The sequence below is a fragment of the Neofelis nebulosa genome, chromosome 9 (assembly GCF_028018385.1).
Source record: "Neofelis nebulosa isolate mNeoNeb1 chromosome 9, mNeoNeb1.pri, whole genome shotgun sequence".
NCBI classification, from domain to species: Eukaryota; Metazoa; Chordata; class Mammalia; order Carnivora; family Felidae; genus Neofelis; species Neofelis nebulosa.
In genome coordinates this window covers 83092004-83112875 of record NC_080790.1, presented here as the reverse complement: position 1 = coordinate 83112875, position 20872 = coordinate 83092004, and the positions used below count along the sequence as shown (strand labels likewise).

The window sequence follows — 20872 nt, the reverse complement described above, 5'->3', positions numbered from 1 at the left end:
TTTACTGTGGGCCTCATCTGACCTCCATTACTCGAAGCATTCTCCTTGAAAACAGACTATAATAATAATTTAAGAATAATGTTGAACATGATGCACTTCCACCAAGGGCTGACCATGTTTCTCTGCTCACTCATTTTTTTTAATGTTTATTTATTTATTTGAGAGAGAGAGAGAGAGAGAGAGAGAGAGAGAACAAGTGGGGGAGGGGTAGAAAGAGAGGGAGACACAGAATCTAAAGCAGGCTCAATGCTCCAAGCTATCAGCACAGAGCCTGATGCAGGGCTTAAACCCATGAGCTGTGAGATCGTGACCCGAACTGAAGTGGGAAACTTAACCAACTGAGCCACCCAGGCTCCCCGTCTCACTCTTTTTTTTAACATTTATTTATTTTGAAAGAGAAGGAGAGAGTAGGGGAGGGGCAGAGAGAAACGGAGAGAGAGAGAATCCCACTAGGCTCCATGCTCAGCATGGAGCCAGATGTGGGGCTTGATCCCACGAACTGTGAGATCATGACCTGAGCTGAAATCAAGAGTCAGACGCTTAACCAACTGAGCCACCCAGGTGCCCTTGTGCTCACCCTTTTTAACACTAAATGTAGACTATCAAGTCTCCTTCATTCCTCACAGGAACCCCCACGAGGTAAGAGTATGATCGTCCTAACTTGGCCAGCAACACAGACCAGGCATAGAAGGTAGGTGACCGTGCATGGTCACTCTGCTTGGAAGTGGCAGCCCATGCCCTGGGTCTGGGCCATTCTGCCCCATCCAGCAAGTTGTAAGTCTCAGTATTTATGCACAATTTGTGTTCTCTAAGGTTGCCAATCTACAGTCTCTCTTTACTAGCTAAGGCATCTTGCCTGGGTGGATGATATTTTAGGCTGTGTTGCTTGGAGCCCTACAATACCAACACTTATTCACTGAATATTTCCTACCAATCAGGAACCGTGATGACCGTCTCACCTCTACTGTGTCTACTCCGTACAGGGACCTAGTAAAGTGGACGTAAGTGTCCACAGATTAAAGATGGTACAGTGGAAGCTTACAGGGGTCAAGTGTCACATTGCCAGGGGGTGGAAAACAGAAATCCAAACCCAAATAAGTTGTGTGACTTCCCTTGTCTTAGAAGCTCCTGATAACTTTTATTGCTGTTCTCAAAATTCATCCTTTATTTTTTCGTAATGACATAAACTTTTCAAAATGATATTACATTTGTTCATTGAAATCTTTTTAAAATTCAGAAGGACGTGCTTAATACACAGTCTATTACTGTGGAACGGATCTTGGAAAGATGAGGGACTCTGTTTTTTAGTGACAGGCCTGACCAATCGGATTGAAACCCGTAATCCCGCCAGCGGCCGGAGTCCAGTTTTGTGAGGCACTGGATAGCTCTGAATAACAGAGTTTTCCTTTCTATTGAGCCAACTGTCTTCCCCGTAAATTCTGTCCACTAATATGGACAACAAACTAAGCCTCGTTTCCATAAAACACTGTGGTTTCCAAGTACTTCAAGATATCTCACCTCTGCATTTCCTTTTCCAGGTTGGATTTCTTCAACTATTCCTCGCTTCACATATTTTTGGTCAGAATCCTTATTATTGTGCATTTTCCTCTCCATACATTCCAGACTGTTAATGACTCTACATATTTGGATCCCTGAACTGACCACTACTCTAAATGAATGGCACTGGGAAAAATGGGGTGTGGGCAGAGGGCAGCATTCTTTCCCATTGGTTGGACGTGCTACTTCTCTTCTGCCTTCCTGGCTCGGTATGTCTGTCTTGTCAGCTTGATGTTTAAACGTCAAACTGTTGCTATAAACTCAGCTTTAGGGGCACCTTGGTGGCTCCGTTTGGTTGAGCGTCCAACTTTTGGTTTCCACTCAGGTCATAACTCTCTGTTGGTGGGATGGTTCGTGGGATCCAACACGGCTTGGGTTCCGTGCTGACAGTGTGGAGCACACTTGGAATTCTCTCTCCCTCTCTCTCTGTTCCTACCTCCCTCCCCCCTCAAGATAAATAAACATTTTTTTTAAAAACCCTGAGCTTTCAAACAGCTTAAATATTTCATTTTATGGCCCTATTAAGAAACTGCTTCTGATCTCAGGGTTGAAAAGGATCCTGCACTTTGCATTTCTGTCCTTTTCTATTCACCACTAGTTGGCGCCAGTGGCCACACCATCAACTGCGCGCCTGTTCATCTCCGTGAGTCCATTTTAGAGGTTTCCAAAGGTGTTTTAAAAAGTGTTCAGTGTAGGTTGCAAAGAATATGGTCTGCTAATTTCCTTCTTACCTTTTCTGCTCAGGTGTTGGAACTTCCCACTCCTGGTCGGAATCTTTAATGTACCATTTTATTACAGGTTTAAAATCTCGTTGGTAGCCAAATCGTGCCGTGCAGTTAAGAGTTAAAGGCTTTCCTGAAAATGAGAGAGACACACAAAATAGGAAGGAAGTCCGTGAGGACACTTTGTCCTGTGCAGGAGGAAGACGCCATCCGAACACTGTTCACTGCTGCAATCACGTTTGCAGGATAAATAGGTGTGCCAGAAATAACCAAACATCTACCGGTCTCTCATTCACAAGCAAATAAGACCAGGTATGTTTCTCTCCATTGAGCAACACTTAACATCTCAGACTTGTGACTCTTTGGTCACAGCGCTAAGAATTCTGATGTGGTTTGAGGGCAGACACCAGGAAAATGAGGAGTCCTCTCAGTGACCAGCCTGGTCTTCTAATGCTGCTATTGAGTACATAATGTGTCAATAAAGAACATTTTACTACTAACCAACATTTGCATATTAACTTAAAATCGTGAGGTTACTGTAATGTAGTTTAAAGAAGGAATTATTTAGATATTCAGCAGTTTCTTGAACAATGCACTAGGGGTGGGCATGCATGTGATGACACTACCCTTTTCCTACCCGCTTTTTCTACAAGCGGTCTCCAGATACACTCTGCCTCAAATTCAATATTTTCACCATGAGATGGTTAAGGACTCCATTAAAAATCATCTTCGCACCTTAATAATGTCCCCCCCCCCCGCCCTTTAGGGTTTTCAAATTCATTGAAGCTGTAGGTAACTTGGCTATTTTTGAATTATTAATGTTTTTTTCTTTCCTCCTTCCTTACATTCTTGTGATGCTGTGGGTATTGCTAATGCTATACCCTGATACCGCCACCTAGTGGTCTTTTACCATAGTATCTATTTTGACATTTATTTCTATAAGTATAGATGTGTTAGCATTTAAAAGAATCTCTTATTTTCTTGGAACAACCAGCACTTGGTTTTAAATAGAGAAGTTCTTATTTGGCTGTGTGGGGAAAATGTAGATGTTACTGAAGTGGATAAAATAAAAGGGTACCAGAGAAAAGTCACTTTGCCCCTCTACACAAAAAAGACACCACTTGGGAGTACAAATTACTCGGGCAGGAGATGTAGTGTTCCTCCATAGGTATCTTAAAGCCCACACCGAACACCACGTTTTTAAAGGTTAATGCTCTTCAAGGTGGTAAATCGGTTACATTTACAGATTTAATCAATGGACCTAATATACGTAACCACCTGTTTCTGGGATGAGTAAGGAGAAATCTAAAATCTATTGAACATGACCAGTTCACTAGCCACCTAACATACATTATCCTACATTTCTCACTGAAACCAGATGAGGTCAGTTTTCCTTTGTCTATTTACAGATTTAAAACCTGAGGCTTAGAAAGATTAAATAACTCTCTAAGGTCAACAAACTAGCCAGTGGCTGAGTCAAGATTCACACGGAATTCTGTTTGACTTAAAATCCCAATGCTTCTTTCCTTAATACGCCACTTAGACCTGCTCCCAGAAGCACAATGTCATTCAATGGTGATAATACAACCCACCTTACCAAGTTCTACTTCCAGTGTGTCCTTGATGGGGTCCAGAATATCTGGCTTGAAAATAGTGTCTTTCACTAAAAGATGAAAATAGTGATTATTATTTGCATTGGGAAATCAGAAGGCCTCCTTGCTGAAGATGTGCGTGCAAAGTAGCACTTTGATCTAAATGCTTTGGCGCTCCCTCTTCGATTTTGGTGCATTGTCTACAAAGTTAGTAGGAACTCAGGTTTCCACATGAAAAGCAAGCCTCCAAAGATGAGCGTGACATCAGGTTGCAGGTGCTAGTGAAACATTAGTCCCTGATAAATCCTTGTCCTCCCGGGTGTGTTTTCTTCCACACCAGCCCTGCTCAACTGCTACAGACCTGAGCCCCCATTCCTGTCTTCTACGACATTGCTTTTTGGTACCATCTGGCTGAGTAGTCCGGAAGAAGAATGCACTTGAGAAAATGCCCACATCAGCCAGACCGGAGGCCACTCCTCCATCCTTAAGTTCATGGTTTATTTCAAGATAAAAGTGAGTCCGACCCTCCATTACTCATTTATGCCTGAGTTTCTGGCCACAAACTGTCAAATAGGGCTCTGTGGTCAGACTTCCTCCTGAATATGGCCCATCTCCTGATCAAGGAAAATTCATCACCTCTGCTCTGGACATTGTCCTCTTACTTCTCGGGGACCTTCAATGACTCCATTATCTTCCCTGTATATTTCTCTCTCACTCTCACACACACACGCACGCACACACACACACACACACACACACACTCTCTCTCTCTCTCTTTCTCTGGGTTTCTGCCCATTGGCGTTTATCCATGCTCAGTCTCTTCATTTTAAAAGAGAAAACATTCCCTATACCTTATGTCCTTGTCACATTCATGCTCCTTCCTTCCAAGCCAAATTCTTGAAGGAGCGATATGTGCTCACCTCCTCCATTCTGTCGCTTCCCATGGAGTTCAATTCCTGCCTCCATCACTCCACGGAAACTGCTTCAGCTAAAGTTGCCAGTGACGTCCTTGTCCCTAAATCCACTGGACACAACTGAGTTTTTCTTCTGCTTTATTTCTCAGCACCTTCGGACACTGTTGGGCATGGCCTCTTAGAATCCTCTCGTTTTTCGTTCCCTGCTTCCCTACTTTCCTGTTTACCTTCTGCCTCTCTGCTCACTTCCCTGTGTGTTTGGGGGCTCTTCTTCTGGGCTTCTCGTGAACATCAGTTCTCTCCCTTGTTCTCTGCTAGTGGTCTTTTGTTCTATCTACTCTCGCTGGGTGGTACCGTTCATTCTCTAGAACTGTTCCCTACTAAAGATCTTGAACCTTTAAATGATCTCTCTCCTCCATCATCAGTTTCACTTCCTTTACAGCTCCTATCCCCACTCTCCCACTGGTACTCACTAACTTATGTAAATAATGACCTCCGTTGCCCTTCCCAAACCCAGCGATGAGTTCTCAGACCTCACCCCTGACGCAGAGCGTTACTCCCTCTGCCCGGAGATACTTTAGCCACCATGCCCTGGGACAGTTTCCCTCTGTTCTCACACCCCTGCTCCACCCCCTTTGGGGATCCCTTCCCTTCTCCCAACCTCTCCAAGTGTTGCAATGCTACAGTCCTCGGTTCCAGGCCTTCTTCTCTCTATACTCACTCCCCAGATGAGCTCATTCAGTTTTTTTTGCTTTAGTTATTTATTTTTTTAATGTTTTTATTTATTTTTGAGACAGAGAGAGACAGAGCATGAGCAGGGGAGGGGCAGAGAGAGAGGGAGACACAGAATCTGAAGCAGGCTCCAGGCTCTGAGCTGTCAGCACAGAGCCCCACGCGGGGCTCGAACTCACGGACTGTGAGATCATGACCTGAGCTGAAGTCGGACGCTTAACCGACCGAGCCACCCAGGCACCCCCAGTCTTTTTGCTTTAGATATCATGTTGACCACCCTCACATTTACACCTCTGGCCCTATCATCTCCGGACTGGTTTGTCCAAATTCCTCCTTGTCATTGTGATTTGGATCACCGAAAGTCCTTTCGGACGTAATGTTTAATTTCTTCCTTAGACCCTCTTCTCTTGCAGCCTTTCCTGTTTCATGAAATGGTGTCACCATTTACCATCTTATCCAGGCCAGAAAACAAAAACATCCTTGGTTTCCCTCTTCACGCATTAAATCCATCATCAAGTTCTGTGGATGCACAAACAAAGCCGCTCCTCACCTCCTTTGCTAAGTCTGTGCAGTGAGCGATCAGAGATATCTTCCAAGAATGTGCATCAGACCTGCTGTGTAAGTTCTTATGTATGCCATGCAAGGCCATCCTCCATCAGTGTCCAACAGAAAATCCACCTAGTTGCCCAACCTAAAACCCAAGTCTCTCTCATCCTGGATCCCTCCTTTTTCCTCTTCCTCACTCCCAATTTCCAAGTCCTTTCAGCTGTACCCTCTCCGTAGTCTCTGAGTCTGTCCACATCTGTCCATCCCCACTGCAGCTCTCTGCCCGGAACGGCATTTTCCCACCTTCCTTGGGCTGGTTGGTCCTCACCCGTCTGTTCTTGCTCGAGCGTGGTATGTCCAGGTTTGGGCTTAGTGGGTCTCTTGTATGCCCCACTGCTTCCCTTTCTCCCCACTCATCATACTGTCTAGTGACAGCCTATGTGCCCACAAAGTGGGAACTTCCGGGTGATCACAGACAATGTGTCCAGGTATTCGTTCTTACAGCCTGAGCACCAAGCCCAATGCTTGATACATATTAGATGTCCCACAAATACTTGTGTGAAAATGAATATGTGAAAAAGTGAATGACTGAGGAAGACAGGAATGATGACAGAGAAGGCTTGGTCGAAAGAGACGCAATCGATGTTGCGGGGAATCCCTCGGGCGAGCGAGAAAAGCAGACTCAGCCCCTGAAAACTTGATGGGCTGAGTGGCATGTCCGAGGGAAGAGGAATCACACATCCCTTGGAGGGGGCTAGCGGCACAAGTGGGGTGCTTGTGCTCTAACTTCTCCTCCAAGGAAGAGTCTAATGTAAATGTTCATTGCTGAAGTCCAGGAAAGTAGGCAGAAGTGGTTACCTTGGCCTCAAGGTGTTTAACGTAATTTGTATCCTACACTAAAAGAAGAAGAGGTAAAAATAATCGATATGTTTACTAAGAGCTAGGTCAACCATTCTGTAGCTCTTTAATATAAAGCATGGATGACTGACCCTGTTGTGTTTTGACAAGAACCATGTTTAAATTAATGACGTCGTATAATTTATTCATGTGGATACTTATAAATCTGGGAAGAACGGCTCAGTGAAAAGACTGGGCCAAAATAGAGCACAAAAGAACAAACCCAACAGACCACCAAACATATAACAAGGTATTAAACTTCATTAGTACTCAGAGAGATGTAAATTGGGATTTAAAAGGGGGGAGAGAGAAAGAGGTCTCACTTGACACCAGTCAAAAAGTCTGTAAACATCAAACATTATTTGGTAATAATGAGAATCTGTTCTTCACTAAGGGGGGTATAAACTGGCAAAATGATAGAATAGTACCATGTGTTTTTAACACAAAACACATTTTGTAATATAAAACGATATTCTATTTTAATTTTTTAAGTTTATTTATTTATTTGAGAGAGACACAGACAGCATGAGTAGGGGAGGGACAAAGAGAGAGAGAGAGAGAGAGAGAGAGAGAGAGAGAGAGAGAGAATCCCAAACAGGCTCCATGCTGTCAGCACAGAGCCCGATGCAGGGCTTGAACCCATGAAACCAGGAGATCAAGACCTGAGCCAAAAGCAAGAGTTGGATGCTTAACCCACTGAGCCATCCGGGCGCCCCCAGTATTCTATTTTATTAATGGATATATACTTTTGTCGAAAAGCATAAAGACATAAATGGAAAGCATATAGGGTACATAATTGGACTACAGCTGGGAAGAGAAGGAGCAGAAAGGGGTAAGAGCATAGGCCTCAATCTGTCTCTGCAATGTCTCATTTCTTTAAAGAAAAAGCAAGATTCTAAGTGTGCAGAGAAACAGTAATATGTATTAAAGCTGATAGGTTCATGGTGCCACTGCTGTGTGTGAAATATTTAAAATCATTTTTTAAATTATTACAAAAACTTAGCAGGATTCATCAGTGCATGGAAAACCCAACTTGTGACAACATGAATATGATCCAGAATGAGGCCTTCCTTGGGGGACAGAATCTAGATTTATGGGGAAATTAATGTTTTCCCACATTTAAGGCTTCACGTGACTACCAGTATATGATTATCTTTTTTCTTTCCCAAAAAGGAAACCATTACTAAACCGAAGGAAGATAGCTTTAATTGGGTAATAGGGGTTCAAATCCCAAATCTTGAAATGAAAAATCTCACTTACCGATGGTTGTCACTTGGACAACAGCTCTGACTGTCCATGAACTTGTGTTATCTGAATCAGTGTAATCACATACATATATGCCCTGGTCGTGGTCATAAACTTCATCCACTAGGATTGAGTTGCTCCTTTCTTCAGAGAGTAGTTTTCCATTCTAATCCAAGGGACAAAAAAATCAATAACTTTCTCTAACCAGAGAATTGTTAGTAATATTAGTCAAACTTATAGAAAAACTTCATAAATAAGGGCATCACCCAAGTATGAAGAGCTTCTGTTCAAAAACTGTATTGGTAAGAGTCTTATTTGTTAATGAGAGGCACTTTCACATGCAATTACGTTATCTTTTAAGATCAAGGCACCAAATCTGACTAATCTTCCAAGAGTTATGTGGCCTAGTATTTCCCAAAACATGACGCAGAACCCTGAGAATATTCTAGAAAACTCACAGTACTCTACATAACTGACATCTCAATGAATTTTTTGAAAACATGTATATTTATGGTTATAGAAATTGACATAGTTTTGTGGTGGGGACGGGCTAATATAAAACTTCCTGTTTAAATAAATTTCACTCTTGGGGCACCTGGGTGGCTCAGTTGGTTAAGAATCTGACTTTGACTCAGGTCATGATCTCACGGTTCATGGGTTCGAGCCCCACATCTGGTGAGCACGAGCCCTGCTTTGGGTGAGCCCCACCTCTCTCTTTCTCTGCCCCTCTCTCACTTGTGCCCTCTCTCTCTCAAAAAAATAATAAGTAAATTTCACTCTAAAAAAAGGTGAAATTTATTTTTTTTAAGGTGAAGTGTAAATTTAAAATATTAAGTAAATAACTAAACAGGTGTACAGACATATGACAAGGAATGACCAGTGAGTGAGACACAGTGAACTCATGGCGGACCCAAAGTCACGTGAGAACTAAAATGCAATTATGAACATTTCTCTCCCTTACTCAGCATATCCTTCAGGGATGCTCTTCTAAGGTCTGGAGTTCTCCCCCGGCTGCAGTTGCCATTCCTTCCTGGTCTCCTTTCCTGCTACTGCCCCTCCACTCACTTGCCATTCCCGAAATAACCATATTCCTTCATCAGCTACCCGTTTGTAAGTCTCTCCCAGCACTCTCTCCCCCTGGGTAGGCTGCAGCTCAGTCCTTAACTCCAACTCAAAAGGATGATTCTCACAGAGAGAAGAGGGTGATCACACACTCCCTGAGCAGAACCAGTCTCTTCGTGCTCCCAGACCTCCATGATCGTGCATAGCCCTCTGATCATAACGATGTGTATAGTTACCTCCTTCTCCGAAGTTGTGAAGACCAGCCTTTGTGCCAAGACACATAACTGCTCCTACACACACTGGCAGGAATAAACACAGATCCCTCCTTGCAGAGAGCACTCAGTCTAAGAAGGCAGGTCCCAAGCAATAAGCCAGACTGCAATGCACTTGGGCGACCTTGCCTCAACTCACAAGAAGCAGGGCTACTCCCTCCAGGCCAATCAGACCTTAAGGAGTATGTAGGAATCACTCCATTAAGCTAAGTGCCTTCTCAGAAATATTTGAAATGGAGACTATATATAGGAAATAGGGCCAAGGTGAAGAGGCTGATGCATGTAGACAGATTTGGTCTTTGTGTCTCTACTATATGGCAAGCAGGCCAGGAATCGTAAGCTCTTTGTAAACGATGCATGTTTGAAACGTTTTGAAGCGTGAGAATCATGTAAGTTATCAGTAGGGGCTAGGACCTAGTAGGGGCTCAAAAAATCTTTGTTGAACGGTTGAGTATCCCTTTGCCAATAATTCTGTAGCCCCTAACCTCCATGTAGCCCATGGCCTTCCAATCTCCAGCAAATAGCACCTGGAGTGTGTGTCTTACCACACAGTCCAAAGCAAAGACATACACAGCGAAATCACCTAGTATCTATACAGATTATAAAATTCTTTCTCGTGTATTACCTCATATGACTCATTCCAAGGACTCTCTGACTTGGGTTGCACAGGCTTTGGGAGGAAGCTGAGGCTCTGGCGTTTGTGTGTTGTTCTGTATCACAGAGCTAGCAAGTGAGAGGGCTGAGGGTCAATCTGAATTTTTCTGACTCTGAGTTTCATGTTCTCATTGAGGAGTTTCCCTTCTGTTTCCCTGCTGACTGGTAGGAGCAGGGTTTCCCCACTCCAAGTCTCTGGTGTGGTTCCTGTGGCCCAAGAAGGAACTTCAGTAGATTGGCAGGGAGACCAAGGTGGGGGGTCAGAACTGATCAGAGAGGGGCAGCTGCAGGCTGCAGGAAGTAAAAGGAAGCGAAGAAATGGGGCAGATAAGGTTAAATATCAATCAGCTGATCTCAGGGGTCAAGAACCCCTTTTCAGAGCATGGGGTAAAATTCAGAGCTAAAACCCTAGACAACATACATACAAAGAGCAGAAATTGCAGTGGAGGTGTTTCATGAGTCCCATGAGAAAGTAATGGGGAGAAGATGTAGTCGTGACCAAGACCTCAGCTAAGCTGCAGGGAAGATGGGTCAAAACAAGGTCAACCTGATTTTTTTTTTCCATAAAAAGAAAAGTATGGCTTCATATGTATTATTAAGGCTTAACAAATGGGGCGCCTGGGTGGCTCAGTCAGTTAAGCGTCCGACTCTTGATTTCGGCTCAGGTCATGATCTCATGGTTTGTGAGTTCGAGCCCCACACTGGGCTCCGTGATCCGTGCGGAGGCTGCTTGGGATTCTCCCTCCCTCTCTCTCTCTCTCTCTCTCTCTCTGTCCCTCCCTCACATGTACTCTTCTCTATCTCAAAATAAATAAATAAACTTAAAAAAGAACTTAATAAGATGGAACTAAAAGGAAACATCAAAGAAAACGGATAAGGGAGAGGCAATTTGTGTCGAGAATGATGGGAGACCCATTCTGGTCAGACGATCACAAATGATTCCAACAGAAAAGAGGGGTGCTAATAGGGCTGTTTTGCTCAGCCGTGAAACAGTCTTGGAACAAAATATGGAAGGAGGGGCATCTCCAGTGTGAACCTGTATGAATTGGGTAAGTCCGAGACAGAACTGAGGCATACAGAAAAGAGGAACACATGAAAATAGAACTTTTAAAGGTATGTGCGAAGCCAGAAAAACAAAGGAAATGTATTCTAGTAGGACTGTTCTTGTAATATTACCCTCTAATATCACCAAGCTCTAATACTACCGGGCAGTGCAGCCACTCCAGGGAGTACTATGCATATGGTGCTGCCTGCAGTTGGGTGACACTGTCGAGCTCCTACTGGGGCTTTCACTACCTAGTCTGGGAGGACTCTCGGCATGTACATCTTCAGCCCTATCCTCCCTGATGGACTTGACGTTTTCACGTCTGTTTTAAGGATTCGTTATGTCCAGATCTGTGTCTGTGACCTCTTCTCACCCATCGTTGAATTTACTTCTATTTTGTCAACTTCCTAAATGCTGTGAGTATATTTGAGCCAGAAAGACCCAACATATGAGTCATCTCTTTCACGTTTCCCTAAATATTTAATCTTGTATTTAATTCTGAAGATATCACTGGCACCCACCACCTTCTTTCTGTTCCCACTGCTAGTTCCCTAGATCAGGATTCACCCTTACAAAGTTCAATCACACCAACAGGAACCCCCCAATAACCATACCACATAATCAACCTACAGCCTCTGTTTCCAGCTCTAACCCTAACTACACCTCTCGGGAACTCTCCGCTCCCACCATGCTGAGCCACTCACCGTTCACAGAATGTGCCCCTCGTGTTTCTGTTTTCCATTGCCCATGTGCCTGTTCTTGCAGCTTCCCGGTCTCTTGCCCCAGTCATCAACTGGTAACATTCTACTCAGACATAAATTTTGTACTAGTGCTTACCTCTTAATTGGAAAAGGGTACATTATGAACAGTATAGACTGATGAGCTAGATGCTAATCTCTAGCCAAAATCTTGAATGGGTTATTTGAACAGATGCCTATGAACCCTTAAAAAGGAAACGTTGGTTAACATCAGCCAGCTCGCACTCACTGTCAACATTCAGACCGTGGCATGTTGTCTGATCATTTCCTTCCACGATAGAATGAATAGACCAGAGCCTCAGAGGAATACAGGACTAAGTAGATGTTCTGTCTCCACTGTAGTGACTGACTCATTTGGAAAATACTTTGACGGTGTCTTTGTTAAATAAGATGTATACACATGGGCTGAATGAGTCAACATTTAGGTGCCTTTTTTCAGTTAGTTGAGTAGTAATACCTCCCAAGTTGTGGATCAAGGGACCACGTATAACTAAAAGGATCGTGCTAGAATCAATAGCTGAGTCGACGGGCTGTTCAGTGCCAGTCTTTTCAGTATTTTTGCTAAGACCTGTCATGCCTGCCTCTCATCTACAAGTCACGCAAATCTGGGAGTGATGGCTAGTATGGTGGATTTCAAACTCAGAATTCCATCCTCTTGATATGCTGCCAAAACCAACAAATTTGAATTTAACAGGAATAAATGTGAAATCATGAAGACGAGTTACAAATTCTACTCAGCACAAAATTGCATTGGCCTGATCGCAGTGCTTGTGAGAAAACGACAGCAATAACAACAAAAAACACAAAAAACTGCTTACCTGCCAACTACGAATGAATCAACCACATAATGGAGCTGTCCCAAGGCTAATGTCATCCAGACCACATTGATACACTATTCAAAATAAGGAAGAAAGTAGCCTCTGTTTTCACTATGGGTTAGGCCACATGGGGGTTATAGCACTGAACAGATGTTAGGAAGTTGTGCAGGATTTTGAGCATTCTGAAATACCATAGTGAGAACAACAAAAGGGGGCCACTGTAGGGACCTTGAAAATACTTTCCAAAAATCTAATCGAAATGATCTTTACTTCTTTCCTATTGGGGATCCCATCGATCTTGGGTTCAGCCAGTCTCAAATACTCACCAGTTCTCAGAATGCCAGGCAGCACTAGTGACTACAAGAAAACTAGGCCAAAAGGAAATGGGAAGGAGAAGTGGCCGGTCTGCGTGTGCACATTCCATTAAATGCCCGGCCAGAGACGACGCAGCAGCCACGTCATCATTGTGGCGAGTGAATGTGGCATATGAGGGAGATTGTCTTAAACCACCAATGGAAAGGGTACTCAGGGCACAGCTCTAACTGACAAGAGGCCCCCAGTGGTGTCACTGACACCTGTATCTCGGTGCCAGTGCAGAAGGACCTCTCCCAACGCCCTGTTATATAATTTCTCCCACGTCACAGATTTCCTTAGCTGGAGAGCAAAAAATGCCCTCTCGTTCAATGTCATTGTCATTTATTTCAGATAAAGTCTGTTGAGGCCATTTTTTTATCGTATTTTTAGAAATTAGCAAAATGCAGAGGAAATGTTCTTTGAATAAATACCAGATAATTCACTTTAATTCTGACTTCTTGGTCACTTAATATTTCAGTGAAGAATCTCCAAGCCTAAATTTTTTGATGTGTCTATTAAAAATATTTTGAAAGCCCCTAGAGCCTCCACCCTGTTGGATATGCATCTGGCAGGTGCATCCCTGATCAGGAGTTTCGTCTGAATTCAATAAATGCCATGTTCTCCTCTGCTCAGCCAGTGTTTAGCACCTGTCATCTATTCTGAGATGGCTTAAGTGTGACCTGCCCACCACATGAGCACCTGGGGCTTAGCATGAAGAAAAGGAGCATTGCGTATTATTTGCTGCCTAATGTCACCAGTTCTGGTGATACACTCCTTCTGTGAGGTCTGTGACTTTTCAGGTTACTGCGTGTGTGTGTGCGAGCCAGCGTAGGTACGTGTGTGCGTATGTGCATATGTAACATGCGCGCACGCGTGCAATTAGGAAACACGACTTGAATGATAACCTCCCCAAATTTGCATCAGAAAGTACAATTTTAAGGAGCGCCATTGCTGGCCCACTTTTTGGCGGATGCCTATTCACCACCGAACACACCCTGAAATTTGCTGTCAAGATCCGGGAGAGGGGAAATGAAGCTTCTTTCTGGGAATGCCATATGCCTTTCGGGTTTAGTTTACAAGTACAATATATGCAGAAAGCTAGCAACTACCGTGTGGCTTATGCTTACCTGAAAGTGAAAATAGCTTTCATTTCAGGGATACTAATCATTGAAAATTCAAATGCGATTTCATCTGAAATAACTAGGGGTAAGCCTTCTTTACTGGCCTAGGAACAAACCCACCTTGCCATAGTCAGATTTGTCTTCCTGGATCACAAATAGTTTTGAACCACGGGAAGTTTTATTCTGAAGAGAACTGAAAAGAATAAGCAGAACCGTGGTCTCTTCTGGCTAACCTCATTTTAGAGATGATGAAATTAAGGTGTTTCTTAAAATTATGATTTTACTGAGGCCGGCATATTTTCATTGTCCCTTCAAAATACAAATGTGAGACCCAGAGCACACCACTTTTCCTCCTTGTGTACTTATTTCCCCAGTGGACACGATAACACCTGTCTACCCATCGTCACCAAGTCGACGGAGAATCCAGTGATGAAATGTCTTCCACACCATGGTACCTGTGCCGCCATGACCCTGATTGCTGAGCCTTGGAGTGCATAGAGCCACCAGGTAAACATGAGCCACTTTCTTGACTGATCACTGGCGATTTAAAACGACATTTTTATACTAACAGATGTATTTTGAAGTCTAACTTAAAGCTTTGCAGGATGTTTGAAGGCAAAGTATTGGACTTCCAACAATTATTGCAAGCGTAGGAGGCAATTTAAATTCTATTCTTGGTTTCCACCACCAAGGGGTCAACTGTCAATAAGGCTATGTTGAAGGAGACACCTATGCAGCATTTATATATCGGCTAGCACTTGGAAAAACTGTAAGATGTAATGATAATGTGAAGTGTTTTTGTTATGAAGCTTACTCACATGTGGTTCATAACCCGAAATGATTAGGAAACTTGCCTCTTCCTTCCCCCTCCTCCCTCTTCATCCTCACATTGCACTCCCCACCCCCACCCCCATCTCACCTGCGCAAGACACTCGTTACCCCGGCCTCCTGTGTTTGCTGTAACTGCCCTCTCGGATATGCTCTCTTTGGAAAGTGTTCCAGTCTGCGATTTCATTCAGAAACCCTCCAGGATTCACTTGTTGGGGTCTCCCTTCCCCCGAGGAATGCCCACTGCTTTCCAAAGACAGTACAAATGAACCCACTTGGCCTTCTGTATTGGCAGATGGCCCTAAGGTTATGTCTCACCTCATGTGTAATACACTGGTATTCTAGAAATTTTTCTGGCACTGATCAAAAAGACGGTTCTTACGATGATAATATCAGACTCTGGCTACCTAGGAGAAAGACCACTTTAGGGATACAGGCCTTCTCTGTAGGCACAAGGTCAGTATTCACAAAGCTCTAGACCTCAGGTTCTCAAACCCACGTTTCCATAAAGTACCTATGGAGATGTTACCGTGAAAACCATATTCTCACATCGGTTTTGGAGGAGTCGCTCTTACCTTGTACCAGGTCACCTCTGAACTTTGGGCATCACGTTGGCAGTTGAAGCTGGGGCAATTAATATAGGCAGTGCTGCCAATAAGAAGTTGTTGCTCGTGTGATACGAAGTTATTTGGTACACATGATACATTGGTCTTAGGCTTAACTTCTAAGATGGTCTTGACACAACAGGCCTCACCCTGAGGGCTCCTAGGAGAGTTAACAAGGTCTTGTGAACGTAGAGGTTATATCCAGGTAATATAAGATTTGGGAACGTTTTCTCATAAGAATGCATGCGGGACATACCAAATCCTGGGTCTACAGATATACGACCCAGCATTATGCATTCCTGTGGTCGAAAAGTGTAGGATGCTCTTGTCCTGGATGATGTGATGATAGTTGTTAGTTATTTCCCCTAATGGATTTCCATTCTGAGGTTGAAAGTACCACTGGACATCAGACAGATCCTTACTACCACTGCAGGGCAAGTTTTCAGGGGCTTGGGTTGGTGAGAGTTGACTTCTGTGGTGAAAATGGGATTTCTGTGACTCTGTGAAGTCACAAAATAAGACAAACTTCTCACTCCCTGAAGAATATTCCCAAAGAAGCTTTTTGGTGATGCAATCTGAAAACCACAAGGAACAAAACAACAAAGAGATACATTAGAAGATGAAACTCTCCCTTGGCAATGATCTTTTTGGATATGCCACCTAAAGCACAAGTAACAGAATAAAAAATAAACACGTAGAACTACATCAAACTAAAAAGCTTCTGCACAGCAAAAGAAATGATCAAAAAAATGAAAAGACAACCTATGAAGTGGAAAAAATATTTGCAAACACTATGTTTAGTAAGATATATCTGATTAACATCTAAAATGCATAAAGAATGCATACAACTCAAAAGCAAAACCAACAAAAACAAACAAACAATAAACACCCAAATAAGCCACTTAAAAATGGGCAATGAATCTGAATAAGCGTTTTCCAAAGAACATATACAATTAGCCAACAGGTACGTGAAAGGCTGTTCAACATCGCTAATCATCAGGAGAATGGTCTTGACATAACAATCACTATCACAGTGAAATATCATCTCACACCTGGGAGGATGGCTTATCAACGAAAAGACAAGAGATAAATGCTGGTGAGGAGACGGAGAAAATGGGACCCTTGTGCACTGTTGGGATTATAAATTGGTACACCCACTGTGGAAAACAGTACGGAGGTTCCTCAAAAAGTAAAAAATAGAACAATGATATGACCCAGAAATTTCATTTATTGGAAATGTATCTGAAGGAAATAGAAATGCTCTGTTGAGATGTTCTGCACCCCTATGTTCATAGCAGCATAATTCATGATCATCAAGATATGGAAACAACCTAAATGTTCATCAAATGAATGGATACAGAAGTTGTGCACACACACGTACACAATAGAATATTATTCAGCCATAAAAAAGAAGGAAACCCTGCCATTTGTAGCAACATGGATGGACCTTGAGGGCATTATGCTAAGTGAAAGAAGTCAGACAGAGAGACAAATACCATATGATGTCACTTATACATGGAGACTAACAACAGAAACAAAACAAAAACCAAGCTCATAAAAAAAGAGATCAGATTTGTGGTTACCTGAGGCTGGGGTGAGGAGTGGGGGAATTAGATGAGGTGGTCAGAAGGTACAAACTTCCAGTTATAAGATACATGACTGGTGGGAATACAGTGACCACAGTTAACACTTCTGTATGATACATCTGAAAGTTGTTAAGAAAATGGATTCTGAGGGGCGCCTGGGTGGCTCAGTCGGTTAAGTGTCTGACTCTTGAATTCAGTTCAGGTCATGATCCCAGGATTGTGGGATCAAGCCCCATGTTGGGCTCTGTGCTGCGTGTGGAGACTGCTTGGTATTCTCTCTCTCTGTGTATGTCTCTCTCTCTCTCTCTCTTCTCTCTCTCTCTCTGTCTCTTCCCCTCTCCCTCACTCACATGCTCTCGAAGAAGAAGAAGAAGAAGAAGAAGAAGGAGAAAATGGATTTTGGGAGTCCTCATTACAACTGAAAAACAAGGAAATTTATTTTTTCTTTTTTTGGTAGCTATATGAGATCATGGGTATTAACTAAACTTGTTGTGGTAATCATTTCACAATATATGTAAGTCAAGTTATTTTGATATATATCTTAAATTTACATAGTGCTATATATCGCTTATATCTCAACAAAACTGAAGGAAGAAAAGATCAAACTCTAACTTACATTTACAAACAGTGCTGGATTTAACAAGGGATTAAGCTCTTTTGTGTGTCTGTCCTCTTCACTGTTTCCATTTAGAAGTTCATGTTCTAACTCCCTCTTCATGGACTTGAGGGGCCACCAGCCATAGCAGTTTCCTGTTAGAGAAGGCTGAACCACCCCTCGTTCATCTTCAGCTGCTCCCACTGAACACCCAGCTATTGTAAATGGGTTCCTCACTGATGTGTGGTATAAGCTGAAAGCTGTTCACCCCAGTCATTTCTCTCCCTCTGCACCCGTCTAACAATAAGAAGGAAATGCTCTGTATTAACAGGTCAAGTTGCTGATATATCAGAATATCTGTCACTTTATACTTTGACCACAAGACACACAGTGTTAACACGAAAAGTGAAATCCCTACCTGAAATATTCAGTCCTTTAGTTCTCTCTCCTGTGACAAGCCAGAGAAATATCCAGCCCAAATAAAGCGTCATTCTCCCTGGGTCCTGTCATCACTTGAATGAATTTGTTCCCTTGCCAGGCTGTGGTACGTTGTGTTTCAGAGCTCTTCCCTGAGAACCCTCTTCATTTCTGTAAGTCAAGAGGTGAGAAAAGGAGAAATCAGAACCAGTTATCAAAATGCAAGTCACACAGGAAGCTTTGAAAGGGCAGGTCACACCCAAGCGAGCCTTCCCATGCCCACAATAGTGTGTGGCAGTCTCGTTGAACGTGTCATTTCTTGTACATCTAAAGGAGGAAAAGCAGCGTCTCAAACTCATGGCAACCACTTGGACCTCTGCACCATACCATGTGTTCTTTTGGTGCCATTTCTTCATGGAATTCTCCTTCTGTCCCTCCCCCACCCCCTTCCCTTTCCCTTTCCCCTCCCTCTTCTTCTTCTTCTTCCTCCTCCTCCTCTTCTCCTCCTCTTTCTTCTTCTTCTTCTTCTTCTTCTTCTTCTTCTTCTTCTTCTCCTCTTTCTTCTTCTTCTTCTCTTTCTTCTTCTTCTTCTTCTTCTTCTTCTTCTTCTTCTTCTTCTTCATGTTATCACCTAGCATGCATATTTCCATGAGTATTTTGGAAAAAGTTAAGTGAAACTTTTCCAGAAAAGGGGACCCAAATTGATTGAAAATGTCAGGTTCTCCACAGTTAGGAAGCCTGTACTATAGCTCATATGTATAAAATTTGAGAATGTCCACATGTCTGTTTTATTTGCTTTTATTAGTAGTTGTAATAGCTGTTAGAGAATAGACTCTCTTCTCCCCAAATAAGAAAGGAAAAATGGTCACTGGATATCAATATTATTGTCTTACTCTGTGTGTTACTCCTTGGGGTTGTTAGAATAAGGAAACTTTCTCCTGAACTTTGCTTAAAAATTTGTCCTAAAACATTCCCATGCTGTCTTAGGCTCTTTAAAGTGAAAGTGGGGATTGGGGCATCTGGGTGGCTCAGGCAAGAGTGCAACTTCGGCTCAGGTCATTATCTCATGGCTTGTGAGTTCGAGCTCTGCATCAGGCTCTGTGATGACAGCTCGGAGCCTTGAGCCTGTTTCAGATTCTGTGTCTCTCTCTCTCTCTCTGCCCCTCCCCCACTCTTGCTCTGTCTCTCTCTTCTCAAACATAAATAAATGTTAAAAATAAATTTTAACAAGTGAAAGTAGGGGGTTGAAGGGGTGGGGGGAATGGGTGATGGACATTGAAGACAGCACTTGTTGGGATGAGCACTGCATGTTGTATGTAAGTGATGAATCATGGGAGTCTACTCCTGAAGCCAAGAGCACACTTGTATACACTGTATGTTAGCTAACTTGACAATAAATTCTATTTAAACAATTAATTTAAAAGTAAAAAAAACAGTACTAAACATAAAAAAAAATTAAAGTAAAGGTGGGGTGGGGAACAAAATAATCCTCTGAAATAGAAAAAGTAAAGGAGCAGATCACGTCAAGAGAGAATGAGAGCCCTGCCCTGAGTTCATGGCACTTTTAACTCCCTTGTTGATAGGGTGGCCATTGCAACTTTCAAATGAATTATAAGAGATGCGAGATAAGGATATTGGGTGTGGGTCTTAGTCCAATGGGCTGCTATAATAGAATACCACATAGTGGGTGGCTTATAAACAACGGAAATCTATTGCTCACAATTCTGGGGGCTGGAAAGTCCAAGATCAGGTCACCAGCATGGTCGTATTATCCTGAAGGCCCTCTACTTAGTTCGTAGTGCCTTCTCACGGTGTCCTCGGGTGATAAAAGGTGCTAGTGATCTCTCTGGAGTCTCTTTTATAAAACACTAATCCTATTTATGAAGGCTCCACCCTTATGACCTAAGCACCTTCCAAAGGCCCTACCTCCTAATACTCATTATTAGTGATATCATCTTTAGAGGTTAAAATGTCAACATATGAATTTGGGGAAGAACACATTCAGACCAGAATAGTGTGTGTAATATTTGATTGTTGTTTAATGTTGTTTCGAGCAGAAAATAAAAGTAATTTTTTTATATGACTGTTTTCATCTGTCCTTTTAGAGTCCTGAACTATTGTCACTAATGTAAAAATTACTCTGTATTACTCTGTGGGTTACTCTTGGGGTGGTAGGTATAAGAAAACTTATCCCTGAGTTTTGTCTAAGAATTCCCCCTAAGACACTCCTATACTGTCTTAGGCTCTTTAAAGTTGGGAGAGGGGGTGGACAAAATAAACAGTAAAATCCCTGTCCTCAAGGATCTATCACAATGTGAAAAACAATGTTGTTGTTGTTTTTTCATTTTGAATTCTTTGTTTTATTTTTTAAATTTCACTGACACTTTTATTTCATGTCAAAAACATGTTTTTGTGAGAACAATGTTAAATAAAAAAAATTTACTGACACTTACTGTAAGTGACAGTAAGAAATACTTTTATTCAAAACTATTGCAATAGGGTAGAGAAATCAAGCTCAACTCAGAATACAGCAAGGACGAGCGAGAATTTAT

At 42.7% G+C, this 20872-nt stretch overlaps 1 protein-coding gene across 3 annotated transcripts in view; it reads right to left on the bottom strand.

Annotated features, from left to right (window-relative positions):
• Positions 1 to 20872, bottom strand: part of IL18RAP (interleukin 18 receptor accessory protein) — a 33416-nt gene that overhangs the window by 6767 nt on the left and 5777 nt on the right. For all 3 annotated transcript variants that reach the window (XM_058684566.1, XM_058684568.1, XM_058684567.1), the window contains exons 4-9: positions 18322 to 18491; positions 15979 to 16297; positions 15693 to 15882; positions 8221 to 8371; positions 3877 to 3942; positions 2289 to 2412 (exon numbers count right to left, since the gene is read on the bottom strand). In XM_058684566.1, the coding sequence (XP_058540549.1) occupies positions 2289 to 2412; positions 3877 to 3942; positions 8221 to 8371; positions 15693 to 15882; positions 15979 to 16297; positions 18322 to 18394 (923 nt within the window). In that variant the 5' untranslated portion in view covers positions 18395 to 18491. The remainder of the gene's footprint in view (positions 1 to 2288; positions 2413 to 3876; positions 3943 to 8220; positions 8372 to 15692; positions 15883 to 15978; positions 16298 to 18321; positions 18492 to 20872) is intronic.